At 44.6% G+C, this 27,521-nt stretch overlaps 1 protein-coding gene across 1 annotated transcript in view; it reads left to right on the top strand.

Annotated features, from left to right (window-relative positions):
• Positions 1 to 27,521, top strand: part of Adamtsl1 (ADAMTS like 1) — a 380,631-nt gene that overhangs the window by 343,099 nt on the left and 10,011 nt on the right. The window contains exons 24-26 of the mRNA XM_041652363.1: positions 18,654 to 18,866; positions 20,325 to 20,505; positions 23,167 to 23,374. Of these exons, the coding sequence (XP_041508297.1) occupies positions 18,654 to 18,866; positions 20,325 to 20,505; positions 23,167 to 23,374 (602 nt within the window). The remainder of the gene's footprint in view (positions 1 to 18,653; positions 18,867 to 20,324; positions 20,506 to 23,166; positions 23,375 to 27,521) is intronic.

Here is a 27,521-nt window from a genome sequence, read left to right as displayed (position 1 = left end):
AGCTGGCTCTGGTACAAGCCAATATTGCTGATTTAATTTGACTCACATGTGCCGGGCACCTGCTAGCCTACCTGACCTGAAGCTTCAGCAGGCACGTGCCTAACCATTTCCTCCCTCTAGGAAGAGGGGCCCCCATGGATGATAGAACCACCTGGAAAATTGAAAACTATTCCAACGAAGACCAATTAAGCTAGAGTCTCTGGAGGCGGAGCTAAGAATCAGCACTTTTAAATTATTCTCAGGGTCAAATGAATTTCCAGAGTCACTTCCTTCCCCATTCCCTACTGCGTGCTTAGAGTAGGAAATGGAATGTGCCATCACTTAGGAGAGTCTGTCTTAGCATACAGCTTCTTTGCTGTTCCAACCTAACTGCAGGTGTCCTTCCATCCTGGTCTTGTCTCATACAAAAATTCAATCCTGTCAAATTTCTCCCTGGTCATTGCCATTGTCTTGAGTTTTCTGTGACTTCTTTGCATAAAGACCCTCTCTTCACCTTGAACTAAGTCCTATAGGTCTTTGCGACTTAGTTCATCCCTCTATGAAGTCTCTTTTGAGTGCCCCAGCCTGAAGTGGTCACTCTCCACTCACCCCCTGAGTACCTGCTCTATACCAAGGCTGGGAAAACTTTTCCTGTAAGGAAATAAATGGGAGCTGTTTTAGGCACTGTGTGTTGTACCTGCTGCTGTTGTACCTGCTCTGCTTTGCGATTATAGAGTAATTGTACTACCTACTGGATATAGTTATGTCCCATAATAGTGAAACTGTCTTTTCCAAAGCAAGGATCAAAGCTCCAGTTTGCCAACTCTGCTCTAAGTCACTGATAGGACATTGAGAATTGCTAGAGGCATTTCAGGTCTGCATCATGGCTCCCAGCTTGCTCCCAGTCCCTAAGGAGAAAAAGAGCTGCATAACCATTCTCTAGCAGTTTCCGACAGGGGTTGGTAGCAAGGCGTTGACTTCGGAGTCCTCTTGAGTCACTTCCATCCCCCAGTTCTGTTCTAACTGCAGCTTTTCCATCCGTCCCACGCACCTCCACCCTCTCCCTTAAAAGCGCACTTCCTGATTCTCCTGACATAGGCTGCGTCAGGCGCTTCCTAACGCCCTTTCCAAGAAAATGCACACTATGACATCAGTGAGGGGCCTAGGCCACATCTGTTGGGAAACCAGTTTTCATCATGATCCTCTGGAAGACGAAGATCATCACTGCTTCCTCTCCAAAGATAGCTGTGAGAACAACAAGTCCCGAAAGCCAAAGGTTAGGTAGAAATCCGTTCACAATAGGGACCCACCCCAGAGGGGTCAGGGAAAGTGATGCAGAGGAAGGGCAAGGCAACCTGGAGGGCAGGAGCAGCATCCTTGACGAGGAAAGCTCAGGCAAGAATCCGTTTGCCCTGACCCTCTTCAAAGAGCAGTTGGCATCTGTTTCCTTGTTCATACAGAGAGGCTGAGATTTCATGGCACAGGGATAATGTGCTTTGCTTTAATGTTGCCCACAAGGAGAATATGCTTTGCTATGACGAAGAAAGGCCAGTGTTGTGTGGCTGTTCAGAGCCTATGTTTATTTACTTTCATCTTTTTTCTTAAGGCAAAATCTGAACTAGAGTAGAGATGCCCATAGGGACTACATGAAGCTCAACCACATATATCGTGTAAAATAAAATATTTTTTTCATTTTTCAATAAGTATTTATGGGGAAGCCATGGGAAAAAGCACAGCAGTTCTTTGGGCTGGAGTAGACATCCATAAATATAAAAACACCAGAGCATAAGTGACACTTAAAATAGAGAGAGCAAGGCAGTAAATGTCCCCACTTGCCACTATTCCAGGCCCTAGCAAACATCCATGCATGGACTTATTTTAGGAGTCTAGATAATCAGGAAATGGGGACCTTGAGAAAATTCACTCACACTTGCCCCTGCCCTTTCTTGGCACCAAGACAGAATTCCCAAGCCAGTGCCCTCCCTAGCATACCCAACAGGGACAATGTGAATGAGCCTGGTGTCCTCAAAATAGACAGGTACTGAAAGTCCTGGGAAAGTGAGGGCCTCCACACTTGCCCTAATAAATCCTTCCTCACCCTGAAATGGCTCTTGAAAACACCCCGTAGTGTTCTGTGGCCCCTCTGTGTCTGTGTGGTGCTGGAGCGGCAGTTTTACAGTGGCTGAAGAGCCCAGAGGCAGACCATAGACAAGAAAGGCAGGATTGTGCCCAGGGCTGGTTATAATCTGTGGAAGGAGAGACAGACCCTCCTGCCTCGGTTCTCAGCCAACTCTGCAGAGGAAAAGGCCAATCAGTTAGAAGACCTGTTTCCAAATCCCCAGCATCTGGCTCCTCGTTGGTGCATAGCCCAGCCCGCAGAACTGGTTCTCATGCGGGTGAAGTGCAGCGCACCTAGGTTGGTGCTCCGTACAAAAGTGAAAGCTAGCAGGAGTTTGCTTTTACCTATAGCACTTCGGTTGCTACAAAGGCGTCCTAAGGTGTTTAGGGACAGATGCTGGTGGCTATCTCAGATGTGAAGAAGTAGCTCAGAAGATGGGTGCCTTATTAGCAGGTCTAAGTGTGGTACCTTCTGGGTGGGATCACATAGGTGTGCCCCTAACATAAGGATCCTCTTACATAGAAAGAGCTGCCCAGTATTGCTGATGAGAGAACAGTGTAATAGAAGGAGACAGGAGGCTTAAACAGCTGCTCTGAAAATTAATAATAAAAGACAGAGGCTCAGTCCTCTCGGGAAGACCTCTTCCCTTCTATCCTCTAGTGCCCATGCTGCCGAATGGGGCCTTTCCCGTGCCTGTCAGAGCTTAGCACATGATCAGAGCAGGCTGTGGAACCTGCAAGCAAGGCTCCACTACCCACTGACAGCAGAATAGCCTTGGGCAAATCCTGTGCAGCCCTCCTGTCTCTGTAAATACAGTATTTGAACCGTTACAGTATTGTCTCTGCACATGGTATCTTCCCACTCCTGTAGGTCACCACTGTACTGCTCTTGCCCCAGCCCTTCCCTTCTGGAAGTAGCAGAGGGGGGAGGGTTAAGAGTCTTAAAGTCAAGAAACTTGGTGGCCATGTCCTAGGGGCAGGGATAAAGAGCACGGTAGAGTCGGGCCTCCGTCAACCTACCTTTCCATTAACTTACACATCTTACACCTGCTCTTATCTCTTTACCTGTTTGCTTGTTAACTACACTTACTTTTTAGTCAACTTCTCTTTAAGAGTAGCAGCTTATCTCAGGTAAATTAGTCAAGAGGTCTGGGCCACTACTCAGCCAAAAGGGTAAAGCAAATGTGACTAGTTCTTTTTTTCCAGTCACATAGCCTTTCTGAGGCTTCCTTTCCTCCTAGTACATGGGGAAATAATCTCCATCTCAGAGGAATGACCACAAAGTAGGGCCCTTAGGACTCTAAGGAAAGAGCAGAACTCCGATTCTAGACCATTTATGATGCTCTTCTAGCTAAAAATAGTTTCTTCTCATTCCTTGCCTCACCCTGGAATAGAGAGGTGTTTTCTCTATAAGGGACCTTGGGGAAATATGATGCAGTCTGCCCTGGAGAGTGGTATCTGAGAAGACTTTGTGAAGAAATGGGAGCTACGTGACATCAAGAAGGATCTATAGAACTAGGCATGCCAAGAAAGCACAGGTGGGCACTGGAGAGCCACGAAGATGCAAATAAAGCCAGGAACACTTTCTCCTTTTAAGTCCCATACTGGCCTCTGGAGTCCAGAGCCTTGATTCCTCTTTGTGTGTGTAAATAATTGATGTTTGTGGAAGCAAAACTCAGCCGAATCTGATCACCAATGAAGTTCACCTTACCCCCCTGGGGAGAGGGGTGCAGGGTTTCCCTGCTCTACCTTTACATGTGCTGTTTAGACAGAGTTTAGAGATGGGGATTTGGCTAATATTGTAGAAATTGGGTGAGTTTCCCCTCTTACACAGTAAGCTTCTGTCTGCTGTACAGCAGGAGAAATACTACCCAGCTTCCACCTTCCCTATGCTCCTTTACAGCTCATGGGTAAGTGGACATCATCTCACCGCACACACACTCCGCAACTTCATCCTCTGTCCATCATTGGACCTGCAAGGGTAGAATCCTGGAAGCCTCCTCACATATTAAGGACCATGGAGTTTAAAGTGTATTATTTAGAAGTACTGAAGTTGTGGTTTAACTTAACTATTTTTATTTCAAAGAGGTACTTTGCAGACAACACTGTAAGTAACCAGGTAGTTGAGAAAGAGGTATCAGGAAGAGTGTATGGAATATGCAAAATATAATGACAAAAACCTAGAAATATGGCTCAATCCCACAAATGTCTGTTGTGCCAGGAAGTCTGTGCTGTCTCTGCCTCTCTAGAGTGTACAGATTGGGTGTCCAACTCTGCTGAGCCTCAACAACAGAGGCCAGCTTAAAAAGCCTCTCCCCTGTGTGTGTACAAAGAAGGCAAAGGGAATAACCAGAATAATATTTTGGCTTCATTAAAATCCCCGGCAAGGAATACATGGTGTATTTCAGCTTTTAATCCCAGCACTTAGGAGGCAGAAGCAGGCAGATCTCTGTGAGTTCTAGGTCAGCCTGGTCTACAAAGGGAGTTCCAGGACAGCCAAGGCTGTTAAATAGAGAAGCCCTGTCTTGAAAAACACACACCCACACAAAGGAATTCTCCTGAATATCTATGGTTATTCCTCACCTGGGATAGTCTATGAGAGCAAATCCTAGGAGGTAGATCGGGCCACAAGGGAACAAGGGATGATTACAGTAGCTGAACTGCAAAATAAAATCTTGTAATACATCTACATCTTCATAACAGTTCAAATTCTTTTACCTTCCCTTTCAACGCCTTGTTTCTGAAAGGTATATGAAAGACAGGTCAACCCCAAAGTCATTCTACCAAGAAGGCTTTTATGTGAAAATCCATTGTAATTATGAAATTCCTTATTTCTGTCTTGGCCAGGCAGCTCAGAAATAATGGGCTCCCTGTACATTTTGTTTCCAAGGAGATAAGACCAAAAATTCATTCGAGGCCCTTCTGGACCCTGGCAGGAACCACTGTGTGCAGTATGTGAGTCTTTGAAGTGGTATCAAGACAGATAAATCAGTGCGAGTCTGTGTCTGTTGTCCTGCCAGCTTCCTGAGCCCAGAAAAAGGAATGTAGGCACAGAAGGTGGCCATGGCACTTCTCGATGCACAACAAAGACTGCACAGCCTCTTAGTTCCTGCCCTATAATCTCATTCTCGACTCTAACAAACCTTACTGGCCTTTCGGATCTTTGCCCAGGTGCATGGCTCAGAGGCTGGCTCAGCACAGTTAATTCAGGGGGCTATAATGAAGATTCGGGTGTCACAGGTTAGAGTGAAGCGCTTATGCTAAGGACACCAACATCATCCTGATGATGGTACAACTGCAGAGAGAAAAAGCTATTAAAAAAAAAAAAACCATGGAGGGAAGGCTGAGTACGCAAAGTCTATACTAAACAACCATTGCAGAACTCTTTCATTTTAGAACCTAACCGTGCTCCACACAAAACTTGATTTGATTATGAAATGATATATTTTGTTTTCCGTATCCATGAGTTCCATATTCAAGGATTCAACCAGATACATATCAAAAATAGTAAGGAAAAATAAACATGTCTGAGCTCAACACGCAGGCTCTACTCATTGTTACTCCCTAAATAAAATAGTGTAGCAACAATTTATATAGCATTCGCATGACTAGATAAGACCCAAAGCACACAGAAGGATGGTACATGTGACATATATGGATACTATGCCATTTTATGCAGAGGCTTTAACGTTTTCTGTTTTCTACACCCAAAGGGGTCCAGAAACTGTCCTCTCATGCATACCAAGAGGTAAGTGTTCCACTCTGGACATAAAAATTTGTTTATGTTTACATAATTCATGAGTTCCTGCCATCCAGAGAGCTGTCTTTGCTCATCTCTTTATTTTGATGTTGAAAAGAAGAAAATTCCAGATGCAGCCAATGAGACTTTAAAATAACCTCTGTGTCTCTGTCATATCCATTCCTTGAGAACTTCATTACTTCCAGGCACAAAAGCTATTCTGGGGTCATCTTGAACTCTCTCTGCTTTGGGCCTAGGGAGTAGAGCATTGCTTATTCAGACAACTACAATTTGGCCATTTGAACCTTGCTCCAAAAACTCTTCATTTTATGATCAATCAATTGATAAACTAGTTTTGTTCAACTGTAAGGAAGATCTGTTAAAACTGGGAAAGAAGTCATCAGCATCTGAAAAATCCCATGTACTGAACTATTCGTAAGGTCTGATGGACAACGGAGACACTTGTCTGCAGAGCAAACCCTGGGGAGAGAGCAAAAGGAAGCATTCTGGGAAATCATGTCTGTGTGTGAGCACTCAGATCACTAAGTCCATAAGCTTGTTTTCTGAGACATCAGCTGCTCTGTTGCCCAGTGCCTGTGTTCTGCAGCAGCCAGCACTCACACCCAAGACCCAAGATCTTGGCAGACAGCAGACTGTGTTCTCCATTCCTGTGTTATCTTATATTAATTTTATATAAGACATTTTTCTTTAATGAACTTTTGTTGTGAAACAGTCTCAATTTTACACCTTGACAGGATAATATTAATTTTCCCATTTGATCCATTTGAGAGTATATTTCTGACCCCATTACCCAGTATATACTTCCTCAAGGTTAGCTAGTTGTCCCGGTAGCATCCTTATAGTAAAAGAATCCAACTCCGATAGCACATTGTGTTCAGTTGCTACTTCTCTTAGCTGAATGGTTCCTTGGACTTCCTTGACCTCTGCGACAATACTTCTGAAGGGCACAGACTTCTGAACAGTGTGTGCTTCAATTCAGGTGTCTGACGTCACCTCATAATTAGATTCAGGCTGTGAGTATTTGGCAGGAGCAAGCACCTGGCACTGGGTTCATCCATCACCTTGCACCCAGTCATGTGATCATGGCAGCTGCTGCACCCTCATAGCCGATTTGGATTCTAATCACTTGCTGAAATGTCTGTTGGGTTTTCCTTTGCAAAGCTATTTAATTTCTCTAGTCATCAGTCATGTTCATAGGGAAGTACTTCAAATTGATTCAAATATTCTGTTCTAAGGTAGACTCAAAGGTTGTATGTATTTGCATAATTCATGAATTCCTGCCATCCAGAGAACTATCATCTTGTGCTGTGATTTTTATTTTAGTAAAAGAAATTCCCAGATGCAGCCAACGAGGCTTTAAAGTGGCCCTATATCTCCCAACATTGTCATGTCATCCCCTGAGAACCCCAGTACTTCCAGGCTCCCCTCAGACTTTCCCCATTCCCGACCTAGAAAATAGTTCTAGAAGGTGCTGCTGTGGTACCACTGTTGGCAGCGCGTACGCACGTACGCGCATAGCTGTACATGCAGCTCCAAGACTAGAGTTTCTGTATTTGCCTCGACGTTAAACCATGAGTTCTCCCTTCAGCCTCCAGTTCTGGCCCAGCACTACAGAATTGGGTCTCCATTTCCTCTTTATTTGTAAGTGTATGGCCTCTACTGTTCTTATGCATTTAGTGATGTGGCCAAGCCCTCTCTGCATAGGCTATCTCCTCTCACTGCTGTCTCTTGGCCTCACACACATTCTCACCCCACTTGCATTCATTCACCATCAACCAAACCACCACCATGAGCATCTTAGTCCATTTGCTGTTGCTATTTAATATATAGAGATAGAGCTAGAGAGATAGAGATATGGATACGAGACTCAGTAACTCTAGGAAAATTTGGGGGTGGGGCTAGGAGCTTGTGGTTCAGGGAACTGAAACCCCCAAGGGCACAGCATGGGCATCTTCTTAGCTCTTGGTGAGAATGTCTTTCTGCTTCGACTCCTGGTGGAAAACAGAAGGACAAGCAAACATAAAGAAAAGATTCCAAACTCCTCCTTCTGAGCTGTTCCTGTAAGAAAACACTTGTGCATTTATAAGGAGTCTGTCCTTCTGAACCAAACACCACTAAGTTTCACCTCTAAACACCACATCTTTCAACATGTATGTTTGGTTGGGAGTACACACTCAAAGCAGAGCAACACCCTGTGTGTACTTGTTGTAGGAGGGCCATTTGTTTGTTCCTGGCTGCTCAGCTCCAAAGTAACCAAACAGAAATTATATTAATTAAATCACTGCTTGGCCTATTAGCTCTAACTTCTTATTGGCTATCTCTTACATCTTAATTTAAGCCATCTCTATTAATCTGTGTACCACCATGAGGCTGTGGCTTACCAGGTAAAGTTCTGGTTTCTGTCTCCTGCGGGGCTACATGGCTTCTCCCTGACTCCACCTTCTTTCTCCCAGCATTCGGTTTAGTTTTTCCCACCTAGCTAAGTTCTGCCTTGCTATAGGCCAAAGCAGTCTCTTTATTCATTAACCAATAAAAGCAACACATAGAAGAACCTTCCACATCATGTACTTGGGATTTCACTGCTCAGACTTAGTGTCTTGTTCTCAACTATCTCAACTTCCCCTATCTGAACTTTGCCTCAGCCTCACACAGTGGGTTTTGGACTGAATTGTTTAAGAAGAAAAGGTGAGCAGTTGGGAAATTTCTGGTACACTACAGAAAACAGATTGCCTCCAGACTTGGAAGCAAAAGAAAAGAAAGCAGAGAGCAAGGAGCATAAGTGTTAGATGCTGCCCAGACTTTGTAACCCTGGGGCATGAAGCATCGGGTTAGCCAGGACTCTTACCTGGTACCTTGTGGGAAGTACTCCTATATTGTAGACTTCTAACTTTAAGTAAGAGAATGTTGTTGGTACCCTTTCTACTACCGCTGTCTACATGGGGATTCTTAGCCTAGGTCCAGGAGCTTGAAACACTTTCTAGGCCCCAAGTGCATATGCAAATATGTTTTGTTTCTCATAAAAGAACATAGAACTTCCTTCAGAATCTCTAAGAGATCTGTGATCCATCAGCATTTACCTAATGACTGTATACAAAGGGATAACAGAAGGCCCAATCTTACTGAAATCAAAGTAAAGCATATAAAGAAAATGTTATTTGTTGAGTAGGAAATTTGTAAAGACATACATTTTTTATTAATTGACAATTGATTCAAAGTACCACAGACTTCATGGTCTAACACAACACAAATTCATTCTCTTTTAATTGTGGGGATCAAAGTTTCAGAACAGACACTGCTAGGATGAAGTCAAGGTTGGCCAAGCTTCCAGAGGCTCTGAAGGGACAGCTGTCCCCTTGCCTTACCAGCTGCTAGAAGCTACCTCAGTTCTTAGACTGTGACCATTGTTCTATCTTTAAGGATGGCAGAGAGGACCACAAATCTTGCTCTAACACTACCTCTATTTCTGCTCTTTTAAGTACCCCTCTGATTGCATTGGACTAGCCCTGATATTCTAGAATAATCAACCCAGTAGATAGATACTTTCTTAATCACATCTGAAAAGAGCAATTACCTATATGCATTAGCATGACATTTCTGGGGGACAAGTTGGCAATACGTAATCAATATTCTTAGTGACACTCATTAACCCGTCAGCGCTCCCTCAGTGAGATGATGTAAGGGCCATCAGAACTCAGGGACAGAGCTGCTAAGAACTTTCCCTTAGCATAATTTATATTCATGACAAAATGGAAATACCTAATTCTCTGTAGAGATACCATAAATAAAAGGTACTGATATGTTTACATAAAGACTCTTTGGCAACAGTTTTAAAGGATGGGTAGATTTCTTATGTATTAATGGGAAGGCTCCAAGATTCTCTAAGTTACCTAGTGAAATATGTGCATCTATGGGTTGGAAGAGACAATATCCAGAGGTGTGTGCCTCTGGGTAGTGGGAACTGAGGGGTTTCTTAATTGTCATATTTTTCTGAACTTTTAATCCATAAAGAACTTTGGACTGGTATTTTTTTAAAAACAGCAAAATGAGACTTTTAACTAGGAAAAGAGGTATCAAATTCTTTCTCTGGTGAAAATGGCTGTTTTCTTTGGAGGTAAAAATATGTACTGCACAGGCATTTAGTGGTTTTACTGGACCATTTGTTCTCGGCATACAGAAACCCTAATGATCTCATGTCCTAGACGGGAGCTTCTAGACCACCACCTCTTCACATAAAGTTATATTTGGGCGCAGCCATGCTGATTCATTTAGACGTTGTCTGTGGTTGCTTTCAAATGACAATGAAAGCTGAGCAATGACAGAGATCATATGGCCGCAATCTAAAGTATTCCCTATCTAGCCCTTCCCTGATAAAAACCTACCACTCCTGCCTTTGGCTTTCTTACTAGCAGCAGTGACGCTAATCTACTACTCAGTTTTGAATCAAGTTTTTTGAGAGACTGCACTATATAAACATCTTATGGTAAACACTTGTCATTTCAGAGCCTTGCTGATCACCCTTTCCCTACCATCATAACCCAAAAATACATATGGGGAGGGGAAAATCCATCACTATAGGAAAACATGGTTTTCCTGTATATATTATCCAGGATTTCCTATATTTGGTCTTTAGAAATATTTAAGAATAAGATTTTAAGAAAATTTTAATTTTAATTTTAAAATTTTAATTCTATTAAAGTAGAATATAGGTGTCCAAACTGTGAGCCCCTGTTCTGTCTAATCCTAAACCTTTAGGGTTCTATGTCTTTGCCATATTTGAGACACCTTTGGGAAGCACTGTATAAACTGATGACGTGACCTGTCCAGGTATGGTTGAGGGGGATATTTCCATTGTAGATATGAAAGAGAATACAGCCAGAGGCATCTGTAAGAGTTCAGAGCAGAGAGAGAAAGTAGAAGATGGAACAAGGTCAGCCAACTGGGCCTGGCCAGGAGAAGAGGCAGAGGTGGGGAGGGGTGAGTGAGAGAAGAAGACAAAGAGGGGACCAAGAGGTGAAAACAAGAGGGGTGAGAGAGAGGATAGCTGAAATATCAGGGATATAAGAGGAAACGAGCAGCTTGGGGGGCAGGAATCTCCTGAGCTGGAGACATTGATGCTGGAGGAAGAGGTGAGGAGGGTTAGACACTTGGGGTGCTCGAGGGACCCTGGAGAACACATGCTCTCTGGCGTGCTAATAGGCACCACAAAGAACCACAAGTGACCATTTGTGGCTCCTGCCGGTGATAAGGAAACTGGCTGCTTTGGTAGAGAAGAACCTGTTTCACCAGTTCCAGGAGAATTCTGGCTCTTGGACCTGACACTGCCATCATTTACAGAGACCGGCTACACAGCCCTTTCCAGATGTATTCTCCACTGCAGCCCCCAGGCTCCTGATGTGAATGCTCCATAGAACAAGGAGCCAGAAAGGAAGAAATTCAGCCCAGCAGTTACTTGCTCCCATCTAGACAGTATGTGGTTTTGCCTCACCCAGGCCTAGATTTCTCCAAATGCCAGATTCCCTAAGGAGGCAGTCCTGGGTTTAGGGCTCTACATCTAAATTCTTCCAAACTGAGAATTTTCCCAGATGATCTGAACCATGCTACCTATCCAAATGCTCCAAGGGAATCTGTGGGTTATATAGGTCCATGGTAGATCCAAAATCATGCCCAAAGCAAACAAGAAGCCAAAGCAACATCAGAAATGTAGATTGCAAACAACAAACAACCATTAACACATCTGAGCAGCCACCATCGGCACTTCGCATGGCCACTATGCACGCCCCCAATATGAGCTGTGGGTTTCTGACCTCCTCTTCTAAAGATATCTCTATTTCTGGGTCCCAGAAAAACCACACACTCTTGGAGCCTGCCTGCCAGAGGCCAGACATCATGGGCCAGATGTGTTCCTGTCCAGCAGCTGCCGGCCCACGGCGTCCTTCCTTGCAGTTGCTGGGGACCTCTGTCCTTACTCTTCCCGAACCTTTCTGTGGCTCTCATGCCTCTTCCAGCTTGCCCGCTTAGCTCTCATCTTTATTCGCTTCACTAACAGTGTTTATTATTTTTCTTTACTTTGTTGAGAAGTTCCTGGAGCCTCGGGACCCAGGAGGCTTATGCGCAAATAATAAATTCACCGAAGGTCTTTGCATTGCCCCGGCAGCCCCACCCCTCCACCGCACTCTGGAATTCCTCGTCAGCAGTTGTTCCTTCCTGTGCCCCGCCAGTGAACCCCAGTGCGGCCTCTCAGGATACCTGCTATGAATATTAGCCATTCTTCATCTCCGCTGCTGTTCTGTGGCTTTGGTTCAGTAGAAATGAACTGAAATGTGGTGTATCCAGGGCTCTGAGTGGAGGCTCCTTTTGTGTGTGCGCGTATGGGTTTTTATTTCTTTCGCGAGGGCTCTTGCCGGTACACAGAGCCAAACCTAGCCTGAGCTCATGAAGGCATGTTGGCTCTAGGCAGCAGCGGACTTGGGCTTACTCCCCAACCCAATCTGGTTATTTTCTAGCTTGCCTCCCCATTGGCTGACGTGCAGTGAGCACCGCTACTTTGCTCAGGAGAGTGCGCACACTGCCTAGACTCCATAGCTTTTACCCCACCCCTGCTGTTTCCATGTCAGGGTAGTTGCTCCTGAGTGATACTCCCAGTGTCCGGAAGTAAGGATTCATTTCCAACCAAACATGAAACACCAGCCTCCTTCCTTGCAGAGCATGGCTTGCTGGAAATGACAGATGTAGACAGAAGAGTTCTGCCTTAAGAAGTGTGGCCCCACGTGATCCACGTCTGGGGACTCACTGGCAGGCATCTGGTCAGTGGACTGAGACTCCTCCCGGGGCCCCACACAGCTGGCAACCAGGCCTCCCTGGGGCCATGCTGTCCTCCCCTCCCACTGGCCGGGTAGCACCTGCCAGCAGCCTGAAGGTAAAGTCAACCAGGGATTTATAAACCCAGAAAGTTGAACCTTTTTAAAAATGCTGGTGTGTTTTTAAGAGGTGAGCTTTATGCCAAGAGCCTACTGGCAGAGAGGGACACAGGGGAATTCTGTGTATTATCCACGTGTGATAAGTTAAATCTAAAACAATTCTTACTGTGAATTTTAAAAATTGAACCAATTTTCTTGACCTTGCCTTCGCCTCTTCTCTCCCCGCCCACCCCCTTCTGAAATGAGGTCCAGGCATCCCTGAACCACTATGATGTTCAACACCCCAAACTCCACCTTCCACAATGAAATCCTGTTCTCATAGCCAAGACTGAGGGTGCCTGTGCCTCAGACATAGGCATCTCACCTTGTTGACCTATAAGAGAATTATCAGATCCTAGGATACACATAAGGGCAATCGACCAGAAGTACCTAAATCATTATAGAGAAAGAAAGGCCTTGATCAAGTCATAAATCTGGTTGGAACTACTTTTCATGCTGAGAAATATATCAAATTCTTCCACCAGATGCCCAGGAGCATGGGAGACATTCGTATACCCCCTGCCAATGGAAACCCAAAGCTTACCCTTAGGGGTAGAGAGACATTTGGGGAATGGAAAACGGGCTTGTGTAGTTCTGTTTTTCCAGGAATGTTTTAAAGTTAGTTTTCTTTGGGCAAATGTGCATGGGAATAGTCTTAGCCTGGTTATTTGACCAGCTTATTGGGAGGTCCCAGAAATCCGAGTGAAAATTAAAGTGGCTTGTCTTCCATGGCCTTCTGGGGTCCAGCTGACAAATGGGGAGTCAGGAACTGGGGTTTTCCAATATAAATTCATCATTTCTCCCAGCCCACTGCCTGGTGCCAGTTCCCCCTTGCTCTCTGCTATTTTAGAGACTTGTTGCCCGGGGGGACCCAAGCTGAAAAAAAAGCAGGGACCAGAAGGGGCAGTGAAATGGTGTGCCTATTCTGGTTGGTTACCCCATGGCCCTAGCCTGGGCCCCCACACCCTCTCAGACCACTGGCAGACCAGAAAGGCCTCTATAAATTCTAAAGTACCGAGAGAGTGTTTTCCAGTTTTGTAAAATTAAATTAAGGAAAGGACTTCCAGACTGACTACGCCGGGTGCCAAGTCTCATCCCAGCACACATCATTTTTATAGTAACGTTTTTAACTCTGTGAAAAACACGGGATTATAATGAAAATGCTGACAGGCCTGGAGCCAGCTCATGAAGTAATAATGCCACGTCTTTAATATTTTTACACAGCATGTCCCAACCTGCCACAGCCTTCCTTTCCTTTAGATAGCAGTGAAGTAAGTGAAAATTCCCAGAGCGCCTCCGCTTTCTCCTCCTCCTTCCTCGGAATGTGCACTCCCATTCCCAAGGCTTTCTTCCTCGTGGGCTCCTGGAAGCCCAGATACAGTCTTTGCTCCGTGACTGCTTTATCAGCCTAAGCTACTTTTTTTTTAATGCTTTTTATCTGGAGAAGTGAGGGGAGGGCGGGGATATACGCTCTAAACCTTACTTCTGCTCATTAAGGCTCAGGACTCATGAAAATGAACTCTGGATATGTGGCTCACTCGAGTGACAGACAGCTAATGAATCTAGAGTTGGCTTCTTCTCTACGAAGAAGTCCACAAGCCAAGCTGCTTGCCAAAGCTCCTGGTGGTTTCCAGCCCTTTAAATCAACAGCAACAACAAATATCCACTGAACGGCGATCACTGTGCGTTCAGAGCCTCTTTGGAGATGGTGCCTCCAAAGCAGCCTTATCGGGTTACCTTGAAGGTCCCTAGCGGCTCCTGTATTTACAGCATGCAAGAACACTGGAAGCCAGGGCCAACAGGCCACCTACTTTTATACCCAGTGTTTGTCTCACCTGTCAGACTTGGGCTGCTTCCCCGAGACAGGCTACTACAGTTCTAAAATATCAATGCACAGTAAAGACATGGAGCTAATGAAAGCCAGTGAGGAGATTTAATAGAAGCAAGAGCATCAGCTGGGCGGAATTCCTGGGCTCGCTGGGGCCCGCTGACTCTGTCCTGTGTGGAGCAAGCGAATTCCTTGGCCTTTGACTCATGCTTCCTAGGCCCAAATACCCTTTGGCTTCTTCTCTGCTTCCTATCAGTGTACAAGGACTTTATAGACATTCGGAGGATACATGGTTTTGCCTATATTTAAGGTAACAATGATCAGAACTAAGAATCTTTATATACTTTTTCTTATTTGGCTTATCTTCCCTCTAAACATCGTTCACTGTAGTCAGTATGTTGGAGGAGGAAGAGGAGATGACCGTGGCAAAAGAAAAATTGAAAGCACAAAGCTTCATCCACCTGGCGATGGCTCAGCTGAGAACCACAGCAAGCCTAAGAGTGGAGCTTGAAGGCAGTGTTTTCTTTTGCTGGTGGAGGGAGGCTTTCTGCTGCCAGAACTCTCACTAGCTGGGCAGCTTTCTCCAACTGCTTCCCCTCAACCCCCCAGTGTTTAGCAGCTGGGGTCTGAGGACTGAGGACTGTCCATCCCTCCAATGGTCCATCTCCTCGGGAAGTCGCTGGGACTTGAACAGGAAAGGCTAGCACTTGCGAAGCTGAGAAGGATGCAGGAAAAAGAGGTGTCCACCCCTCTTCCTTCCCCCTGCGCTAAACACTGCTGCACTTCTTGGCAGTGCAGAAACTGGGGCTTGGGAGTCCTGACTTGGCCTCTTTGGAGGCATGGAATACATAGCCCAGTTCTGGATGTCCTTGTACGTGGCACACAGAGAGAGTGCTCTGCTTCAAAACGAAATGATTGATATGTCCTTTACCTTAACAAATGAGAAATATCCGTGACAGAAGGGAACCCCGTTACAAGGCAGGTTTTCTCATTAGCAATGAAACATGGATAATTACTCTCTGGGAACATACACAGTGGGAATTCATGTTAGACCTTTATTTTGACTATTGCTGCTGGCAATCCTCAGAGGCCATGGTGCACACACACACTCACACACACTCACACTCTCTCTCTCTCTCTCTCTGTCTGTCTCTCTCTCTCTCTCTCTCTCTCACACACACGTGTACATAAAAGCTCAGGAGCCTGACTGCATGTACACTAAGAATGCTACTACTGAGGATGTTTAAGGGAGATACCTGTGTGTGCAGTCAAAAGTACTAAAAAATAAGACAGCAATGGAAAAGGCAGACAATTGTGCTTTGTTTTTGGTTAGAATTCATGTTTTTGGTCTCTCTCTTTCTCTCTGAAAAGTAGACCAAAGATGGACTTCCCTAAGACAATTTTTCAATTCATGATGAACAGTCTCAGAAATTGATAGTGTTCTCTCTATGGTCACTATCCTGATGTGGAAGAAATCCCATCATCTATCCAGCAAATGCCCATGGCCTTAGGAGGGAGAAGAGACTTTTGGAGTGCCCTAGTTAGGATGTGTATTCAGTAACCTATAACAAAGACCTCAAACACCCACACCTCCTCTGTGCCTATCTGGGACCCCTTAGAGTCCAACCTGAACTTTAGGGAGAGATTCCCAGGGCCACTTTCTACCCCCACCCACCCACCCACATTCATCCAACCAACCACCTACTGGACCCTGGGTCCAGTGGAGTGGACCCTTAACCCTACTTAGCAGACACTTAAAGTCAGTCCCCTTCCCTGCCCACTTTGCCTAGCAGAACTTAAAGAACCAAGAGAAAGACATTCCTTTTTCAAGTCCTGGTATACAGGAAAATAGCCCAGCCTGGTCTGACAAAATACAGTTGCCTGCTAGGTTCAGCAGTAAACTTGCTTCAAACTTCAAGGGATCTGGCCACAGAGTGTTGTTGCCCTTTTCTTCCCAACAGAGAAAGCCAACAGAATGGCTGGCTGTCCATCTGCAGGATGGAGGGAGGGAGGGGGCGGGACAAGTCTTTTTGTTCTATGTCGTTATCCTCCTTTCCAGTCCCTGAATAGAACTAGAAGCTACAGTTCATGTGCCAGGGAGGCTGAAGAAAGCCTCTGACCTGAGCGGCATTTATCTGTAATTCAGGACTTGATTTGATCTGAGAAAGAGAAAACAGGAAGGGTGCCCAGCAGCATCTTTCTAGAGGACAGCCAAGCCAAAATCTTCAGAATCAAGAGTGGCAAGAAGAAAATCATTTCTGACTTCAACAGGGCTAAAGGAGGAAAAGTGAACCACCAAAACTTTTAAGTAAACTATAAAACATTTAGGAAAGGGGCTGGAGAGGTGGCTCATTAATTAAGAGCACTGTCTACTCTTGCAGAGGACCTGGGTTCAGTTCCCAGCAATAACATGGTGGCTCACAGCCATCCATTACTCCAGATCCAAGGGATCTGCCACCCTTTTTTGACCTCTGCACATACCAGACATATGCACTTGGTATACATGAATATATGCAGGCAAAGCTCTCATACACATAAAATAAAAATAAATGTATTTTTCAAACCGTTTAGAAGACAAATGATGGGCTGGCCCAATCTTATGTTTAACTTGTGGAAAAAGGAGTTGACTAGACAGACTATAGGGAAAGCAATTATTTAGATACTGAGTCATTCCTGAACATCAATAAATGGAATAATGCAAGCATGAGTTATGAATAATTTTAGATTCATACTAAGTAAATAAAAAAGCCAATGAACTTCCATGCCTTGCCATGCTGCTGCATTAAATGCCATTCCTGCATTTGTGCTTCTACCCTAAGATTTATAGATATTGAAATATACAAATTCTGACTGTGCAAATATTGTTCAGTTTGCAAAATCGTGGTTTTCATTGGCGTATGTCTGTGTGCATGCATGTGTGCACATGAGTGTGCATGAATGTATGTGTGTTTCACTGCACTTGGCTCTTATTTGCCCTCACGTACTATCCTCTCTATCCCTCCTCTCACGCTGGCTCCCTTCCTACATCCAAATAGTCACCCCGTTACTTTGTCTTCTTAATTTCATACAAGCTGGGAGCTCCCTGGAAGAGAGGAGATTGTCCCAACTACCTTCTTAATACTCAGAACTGTAGGTGCCAAGTAGGACACTTGCTGAACTACACTGAAGAAAACCTCAGTTTCTCTGCAGTTTGTGAACTTCGAAACAACTTTTCTCGTGAGGCTAAGTCATTGGGCTACAACAGCAAATCTAGCAAGTGCCCAGATCCACAGGATATGTGGTTTTCCTCACAATGGCAATCTATTTTACAAATTTCATAATATGTGTTCAATTTAATATCTTAGAATTTTAATATATCAAAATATGTTGTAGCTCCACAGCATAGGACTGCACATGCCTAGTCCATGTTACATAGATAAGAGTAGGGTTGCACATATCCAACACATGCCTGGTTAAGAGTTGTCAAAAAAAAAAGCAAGGGTCTTCATTTATGGACAAATGAGGCCAATGTATAAAATTATTTTCCTAGTATCTGCTGACAATATATTATTTCAAAAATAGTATAAATTCACATGGAGACAGGGATTAGATTTAAATTGGTAGAAGTTTGATTCTTAAGTCTTACTTAAGAATATTATATATTTTTTCTCACCATGTAAAGAAAAACTTCCTTTATAAATAAGTGAATCAGTGGAAGAGCTACCAGGAAAAAAAATTTTTTTTCAACAAATTATGGCAATTGCGCCATTGTTTCGGAAGTCAGCGTAGAGGCAAGAAGAGGAATAGTCACTTTGTGTTCTTCAAGCATTTTATTGAACTGAATGAAGAATAGTCGCCCTCCCAGAAGTCCAGAGAGTGAAAACACCCCTTTCCTTGGGAAAAACAAGCATAATAAAAACACTATCAGTAAGACCGTGACATGTGTACAATTCCTAGAGCCATGGAAACCCTCATGAGCGCACCAGGAATGTGGGGTTTGGCTGTACCACGGATGTCTTCTCTCTTCTTCTAGGCTGCCCCATCAAAGGTCACCCCACCCCCAACATCACCTGGTTCCGAAATGGCCAGCCAATTGCCACTGCCCCGGGGCTGACCCACCACATCTGGGGAGCAGGACAAATCCTCCAGGTGGCAAATCTCAGTGGAGGGCCTCAGGAGGAGTTCAGCTGCCTGGCTCAGAATGAAGCAGGAACGCTCACGCAGAAAGCGTCTCTGGTGATCCAAGGTAAGAACTCTCCAGGCTTGGAGCAGCGACTTACTTGGGAATCCATTCTCTAGTGGAACGTACTGATATTCTCGTGGGGAATGTCTCTGTGCCGTGAAACCTTACCTTCTACCACCACAGAGCACCTGGGACCTATCCCGGCTGAACCTGCAAAAATCAGGATGGAGAAGGCCTCCCTGTCAGTTCCACACGTTTCCTTTAAGCTGATTTAACTAGGAAAGACTACACACGGCACATTTTTAAGAAATCCAAGTCTTCCCTGCTGATTCTGTTTAAAAGTATATCTTGATCTAACCAGCCGGGTGGGGTCACTTGCTTCTGCCTGGAGAGAGAGCGGTGTAGGCCTCATACTCCAGGCTGTTCAGCCATAGTCGCATGCAAAGGGCTTTCTAGGCACCTTTCTTTTGGCTTTGGTGCTGGCAAAAAAAAAAAAAAAAAACACCAAAAGAACGAAAGAAAACAGCCCTGATAAAGCAGCCTGCATGGCTCAGGCATGAGCCTTCCAGGAACACAGGCAAGTCAGCAAGGTCATACTCACTGCACAGAGCTGCTAAGGAGTTGAAAGCAGCGGGAGGAAAGGCCAAGCTGGCCTCTCTGTGGAAACTGGGAGAGGCTGCTTTCCATGGGCTGATTCTACCGCACTGTATGCGGCTCTGTGGAGAAAAACAAAATGCTGCGGATGTCCTCCCAAGACTGAGGACTCTGGGAAGGATGGCTTGCTTTCACTGATGCTTCATGAAAAAAGATTTTTCTAAGCACACAGATCTCCTGCTGGAACAACCTCCCCTGCCGCTTGGCTCTCCAAAGAGGAAAACGAATCTGCAGTGTTTGTAACACACAAGCATTAGCAAATGTGAATCCCAACGATACCAAGCAATGTTTATTTTAACAGCCTTCCCTGTAATACGTCACAGGTCCCCAAACAGAGATACCACAGAGCAGGGCTCTTCCACACACATCACTGTCTCATACAAAGGGGAACTCTTTGGATAGACTGTGTTTTGTAAAATTTATAAATTTTAACTCAAATCCATGCTTTTAAACATGATTGAGTACCTTGATTATGTAGAAAAACAAAGTCACTTTGTGATGAACCAAAATGAAAAGAAGGACTTGAGCAAATATGATTAAAAATAATAACCACTGTGACTGTGGGCTAAATAATGTGCCGGGTACTTGTGGAGCCAGGCCTGTCCTCCCATCTTACTCAGGCCTCACCATACTTTGTGAGGAAAGGGGTTCTGTGTTCGTTATTTTCTGGGTGAGCTGACGGAGGCTCCTGGAGCCCAGTGGCCTTGCCCAAGTTTGTTGGGATGGCGCCGCCCCACCTCCTAAGCAGATGGCGTGTTTACACAGCCCCTCTCAGCTCACTCATCTTTCCCCTGCCCAGAAGGGCACGCGTGGGCAGTAACACCATATCCTCTTCCCTCTGATCCTCCCCCGCCCCCCCCATGACAGATTACTGGTGGTCTGTGGACAGACTGGCGACCTGCTCAGCATCCTGTGGTAACAGAGGGGTTCATCAGCCCCGCCTCAGGTGCTTACTGAACACCACGGAGGTTGACCCTGAGCACTGCGCTGGAAAGCCTCGGCCCGCCGTGCAGCCTGTTGCCTGTAACCGGAGAGACTGCCCTTCTCGGTACGTGTGCCCTTCCCGCCCCCAGCCGCTGGCCCTGACCATTAGCTAGCTGTTGCACCATGCAGAAAGAGATGGCATCCAAGGAGCTGCTTTTTCCCATTAGGTGCCTGTCCACCAAACTGGAGATGGCCTCCAAGTAGACCCCTGCTTTCAGCTCTCCTCATTCCCTCCCATTCTGCCAGCAGAAGCTACCTAGGCTGTCAGGTCCTGAGAGTCTGTCCAGTAAAGAAGTATGTCCCAGGGTGGGGCCAGAGGTGACACCCATCCTGCGATCATAAACTGCCGTTCTGGGTTGTTTGAAACGTATTTCCTATAGAAAAGCTGAAGAGAAAAGGACTACTGGGCTCAACTCCGACTTTTTCCTTTCTGTCTACCTAAATGCCTCCGCTAGTTAATTTTAAGGAAAACTTACCTTTTTACAAGCAGTTGCATCTCACTAAAGTTGGACTGCATCTCCATTTTTCTATAGCTGCTCTAACTCTGGATGCAGTCCCTGCACTTTAGATTCGTAGTTAGGTTGCAATGACACCCACCCTCTCCTTCGCTCGTTTAACTCTGGCATCAAGAAGCCCTGAGTCCCGCTGAGCTCATATCCCCAGGTCTTCAGGCAGTAGCTAACGGGTAATGGATGGGGTCGGAGTTGGCACCAGCATGGCGCTCAGCAACCCAGGAGACTTGGCTAGGATCTGAAGGTCCCCTATCTGTAGGGCTTTGCTATACTGCTCCGGCAACTGCTTTGTGTTTTGCCAGCTGAGTCATAAGGAGCAGCTGAGACTAGGAGAGACTCCATGAAATATGAAACACACTCATTAATATCAGCAGTTTGACTCGCTGACGGGAAGGTTTCCACGGGAATGATTAATGTCCTTTTATACCCTTCCTGAACAGTAACATGGCCCATAGCTCTCCTTTCTCAAAACCCCCACCCCGGCTCCTGAAAACATCACTGAAATGTATATTTAGAAATCAAAGTTGATTGAAACGCGGGCCTGACATTCACCAGGGACAGAAGGATCTGGAAGACCGCCCTTGCCAAGCTGCGTGAAATGAAGAAGAGATCTTTCCCGTGCCAGGAACCCTGTGATTTGATTTGGTGATGGTCAGAGCTAATCAGCCTAATTTACTTCAGCAGCTGACATAGTAATGGCCATCTCTTCTTAGGTTTCAATGCTTCCAGTGGCTTTAAAACACCTTGTGCCTGCTTCCTAAACACGACATTTCCTTGGCCTTGAAACCCACTTAAAGTCATCCTCCCCAGGCCAAGGCATTGAGAAACTGCCACAAACTAAGTCAGCTGCAGATCCTGTTGGAAGAAAGAATCTCTTCCCCGTCTCTCCATGCACTTCTTTTGAAAACCGAACGTGGTCCCACTTGGCGGGGAAGCCCCATAGGGTTCCGTTTGACTAGAATGCCACGTGAGCATCCTCTCTTGTACATACATAGGCATGACCCTATCTTCCAACTATCTTCTGACTCTCTGCTCTAACCCAGGTAGCTGTTCATCTATTTTACAGTTCTAGTCCCAGACTCCAGGTATCACAACTGGCGAGGGCTTCCTGGAGTCTACAATTGGCAAGAAAGGACCCTGACTATAATTACCTGTATGTGCACAGGTGCAGAAGAAGGCTCCTACATGACCGCATATACACTGTGGACTAAGGACTTCACAGTGTCCCCAGATTATAGAATGGCTTTATGAGGAAAGCTCATTTGTCATAGTTTTGGTCAGTTTTACTCCTAGGGACTTGTTATATTCTGAGAATAGATATTTATACTACACATGAAACCCTCCAAGATATATGACTTCTACACTGACTTACTAATGGTAGGAATTACCCTAAAAATCTAGAATGATCTTTGACTACTTCTAAAAGGTGGAGCAAGGTTCCAGACAAAACCTTGACCTCTGTGAAACCTCCTAGCAACAAGAGGTAACGTGTTTGAACCCAGCTCTCCTAGGAAAGGGTCCTTCCCTGACACAGCGCAGTGTAAGTTCTAACTAAAAGCTTTCTAGCCACAATTTCTCACGTGTGGGGGAACTTAAAGCAACCAGCCCTCAATATAGTCTTTCCTTGTCAATGTTCCAATTTTAGCAATTTCCTGGGGCTGCAAGGAAAAGTCATCCAAATGGCATCATAGAAATCCATTTCCAAGACCAGAAATTAAGGCATCCACAGGGCCATGTGCTCTTTGTAAAGACTAGGGGTGAATTTGCTCTTTATCACCCCATATTCCAGTACCTCTTAAAGTCCCTGGTGTGTGGCTGCAGCTCCTGTTCCCTGGTCATTCTGCCACCTTTCACCCATATGCGTTTCCCTCTGGTGATGGCCTGTAGGGTCTACTCGTATAATCTCATCTCCAAATTCTGCCTATAGTGCATGCCTGTAACTCCAGCATCAAGCCAGGAGCATCACAAGTCCAAAGCCCAGCTGTGCCACATACTGAGACCCTGTCTCACAAACAACAAGAAACCCTGTTTCTGAAAGCAAGTTAGCATTTCCGGGTTTCAGAGACACGGTGTAGACATTTTACATTTTTCTGAGTAAATCTTAGGGAAATGTCCCTCAGATCAACATCCAAGTGTATTGAGAAGAAAAAGCAAGGTTTATTTCCCCCAGGCCTTACCCTCTGCAATTGCCCTCATGTCTGCTTTCTCCTCAGGTGGATGGTGACCTCCTGGTCTGCCTGTACCCGGAGCTGTGGTGGAGGCGTCCAGACACGCCGGGTGACCTGTCAGAAGTTGAAAGCATCTGGGATTTCTACCCCGGTGTCCAATGACATGTGCACTCAGCTGGCCAAACGGCCCGTGGACACCCAAGCCTGTAACCAGCAACTGTGTGTGGAATGGGCTTTCTCCAGCTGGGGCCAGGTGAGGAGCCAGAGAGGTTTCGTTTGATTGTTTTGGTTTTTGGTTTTGAGGGCAAATCTGCAGATAGAAACCTTGCCACAGTAGGAAGAGAAATGCTACCTTCTCTCTCTCACATTCCTGCCTCTCTCTAACCCCACCCAGCATCACTTCTGCATCCCCTATCCGAACACGTGTAAGGTTTTCTGAGGCATTAGCACACTCCTGAGACCTGTTGCTTTTCATTTTATGACCCCAAGACCATTTCCTGTAACTGGGAACTTCAGAGGAATGCGCTGTGGCTCTGCACCAGGGTTCTCAGCTAGTTCCACAGATCAGAAACATCACTGGGAAAACTTTTACAACAGTGATGACCAGGCCATACCTCCCGAAGGTGGGAGTCAGCTGCACTGTAGTGAGACTCAAGCAGGCTTTGGAAACTGGAAACCATCAGCCCAAGCCAAAAGAAAGGTGATGCCAACTGGATCACCTTGAAACCTATGCCTCCTTCCTCAGTTCTCTGCCTGCAGGTTGACATGGAGTCATTCAGAGATTCACCAGTCTGGACGTGAATACATTTTAAACAAAAAAGAGGCTTTAATGCAGATACTCGCGCCAGATCTACACCCAAGACTTGGAATCCCCAAGGCAGAGAGCCTGATTACATTAGTGGGAAGCTGAAAGAAGCACAACTCACGAGGCCTACACACTCCGTGCAATCAGGGCAAGCACACATCCTAACGTGGTTCCTGCCTACGTGTCATCGAGCACACATCTCGTCTACATACAATCATGAGCAAGCACACTTGTTTAAAGAAACAAAAACGTGTGGTTTGTTATCTTCCATGAACAGCAGTTTCGTTAAAATTGTACAAGACCAGGCAATTATAAGAATAACCCCCAGCATTCTGGGAAGTTATTTGTCCTTGAGCATTTGAGACCTACAGTTGAGACCTACAGGTTAGAGGCATTCTTGTCTTATAGATTGCTTAAGCACAGTAATTAAAACTTAAAATCCAATGCTAGCCATCATGAGATCAACAGAGCAACAGTGGTTCTCGTTTGCCAGAGCCTCAGGATGAAGCCTCCTTCAGCTGTAATGGAGGTACCATATTAACTTCACCCACTGAGAGGAAGTATTATGTTTAGTTGTGCTTTTAAAAGGGAACCACCCCAAACAGAAGGTGGGGGTGAAGGGGAGTGTGGTCATGGGTATACTCTCATGTCTGGACCAGGTGAGACTGTGTACCTGTCAGAACCTCTGTCCTGAGGCCTGTTAGATACTAAGAACAGTCTCTCTACTTGTACACCTAATTCACCAAATGGCCTGCAGCCTCCCTCTACAGTTTCACATTGTTGTTCTCACACTCAAGAATCAGGTGTGTAGAAGTGCAGATAGGAAATAATTTCATTGTATTTATACCGGTTAATCCCGAAATCTGTGTTTAAAAAGTATTGGGGGATCTACTGCGTGTACAAGAGATGCCAACAGAATGATTGCAGGTGGTGCCCACCAACAGGTAGCACCATCAGTCCGGCTATTCTTGGTTCATCTGGGACTGGCACTAACAGAGAGAGTGACTTTTCTGACTGGCCAGACAAAATTGTAACGTGTTGGAATTAGCTCTCTACACATTCCTGTTCGAAGTGCAATATAAAACATGTTTGTTTGAGAGCTTTTTAAAAAGCCCAGCAATGATCTCTCATATGTATGACCAAGTGATTGCAGCAGACTGCCAACCCATTTTAGGAGAGAAAGAATCGTTTTTTAACATATGATGTTGGGTGATGCCAAGAAATGAAACTGGTCCCTTACACCATATAAATTTCACTTTTAAAAATAAAATTCTTAGAAGAGAATGGAGGCTAATCCTTGATGACATCAAACTTGGCAATGATTTCCTTGATAGGACACTGCCTTAGTTAGTTTGTGTGGCCCTAACAAAATTCCGCGTGTGGATAATTTGTAAAAATAATTACTTCTTACAGTTCTGGAAACTGAAGTTTGTTATCAAGGATGTTGCCCATATGGTAAAAGCCTTTCTGCCATGTCAGACACCGCACAGCATGAAAGTAGGCGTGCCAGCCAGCACAAGTCTTACAGAGCCACCATCCTGAACACCTCAGTCAGCCTTAATTATCTCCCACAGTGCTGCTCCCCTTCCCCAGATATCATCAACATAGAAACTCAGAAAGTCTATCCAAACCATGCCAGACAACAAAAACACACCACCGTTAAGAGTTTTTGTCCATCAACAGGATACTATCGTGTGAGTAAAAAGGCCGCCTAGGGCATAGGAGGACATACTTGAAATCATAACTCCAACCAGAAGCGAACAAATACATAATGGCTTAAAATTCCTACAGCTGAACAACATAAATAAATAAATAAATAAATAAATAAATAAAAAGCTTTTTTGGGCAAGGATTCGAATAGTCATTGTATGGGGGGAAAATTAGAGAAAAGTTAGTCAACAATACTTTACTGTGAAGAGCAACTGGCCGTCAAAGGCTCAAAGCCAGCCAGAGCTACATAGAAAAATCCTTTCTTGAAAGAAATCCTACAATGTATTATCACTTTATACTCATTAGGATGATTATTTTTGAATAAATGGCAAGTTTGGTGTTAGCTGGGGCAAACGCTCAGTGGTAGAACACTCACCTAGCATACACCGGGCCTGCATTTGAGCCTCTGCTCTGGGAGGGAAAAATGTTTAGTAAAGATGAGAGAAATTGAATTCTTAGCGTGTTGCCCACAGGAAACAAAATATGGTTTAGCTATGGTGGACAACAATGTCGGTTCCTCAAAATATTAAAAAGGAAACAACAAAGGAGAGGTGGAGGGAGGAAGGTGACCAGAATCTATTATATGCATATATGAAATTGACAAAGAATTAATGATAAAAATGAAAAATAATTACTGCATGTCCCAAGAACAACAGTTCTACTGAGCATACCAAAATAGCATTATCATGTGTCAGTGATCCCCAGCCAATGACTAACCATAACATATAATAGTGATCCATAAGATTCCATCACCTGGAATGGAGAGGTGGTTCTATGGTTGAGGCTGCTCAATCCCAAGGGAGCCATCTCCCGGCTTCTATATATGGTGGCTCACAAACACCTATAATTCCAGGCCCAGGGAGCTCGTTGGACTCCTGAATGGACATGGTGAGCACACAAACTCACTCACATACATATAACATAGCTGAAGCACAAGAAAAAGACCTTTAAACAAACCTTATGAAGATGATAGACATCCTTAAACAGGAAATTTTAAAAAGCCAAGAAAAAAAAACAGTTGAAGAAAACAAAACTGTTCAAGACCTGAAAATGAAAATAGAAGCAATAAAGAAAACACAAACTGAGCGAATTCTAGAAATGGAAAATCTAGGTAAGTGAACAGAACTACAGATGCAGGCACCACTAGCAGAATACAAGAGATGGAAGAGAGGATCTCAGACACTGAAGATACAATACTAGATACATCAGTAAAAGAAAATGCTAAATCTAAAAAATCTGGGACACTATGAAAAGACCAAAAATAATATGAATAGAAGAAAAAGAAGAATCCCAAATCAAAAGAATATTTTCAACAAGATTATAGAAGAAAATTTTCCTCAACTAAAGGAGGAGATGCCTATAAAGGAAGGTACAAGAAGCATACAAAACACCAAATAGGACCAGAAAAGAAAGTCTCCTGACCAATTAATAACCAAAATATTAAAACATACAGAACAACAAAAGAATATTAAAATCTGCTAGGAAAAAGGCCAAGTAACATATAAGGGTAGACCTATTAGAATTACACCTAACTTCTCAATTGAGACTGTAAAAGACAAAAGGGCCTGGACAGATGTCTTTCAGACTCTAAAAGACCACAGATGTTAGTCCAAACTACTATATCCAGTAAAATTTTCAATCACTATAGATGGAAAAAACAAGATATTCCATGATAAAGTCAAATTCAAACAATACCTATCTACAAATCCAGGACAGCAGAAGATACTAGAAAGAAAACTCCAACCCAAGAAGGTTAATTCATAAAACCACAAGAAATAATCTTACACCACCAAAACACACACACTACCAATAGCAACAAAATAATGTGGATTGATAATCATTGATCATTAGTATCTCAATTATCAATGGACACAATTCCCCAATA

The sequence above is a fragment of the Microtus oregoni genome, unplaced genomic scaffold (genome assembly GCF_018167655.1).
Source record: "Microtus oregoni isolate MIOR12 unplaced genomic scaffold, Mior012 000005F_ref0000423, whole genome shotgun sequence".
Classification (NCBI taxonomy): domain Eukaryota; kingdom Metazoa; phylum Chordata; class Mammalia; order Rodentia; family Cricetidae; genus Microtus; species Microtus oregoni.
Note: the sequence above shows the minus strand (reverse complement) of the source record. Positions and strands in the feature narration are given on the sequence as shown.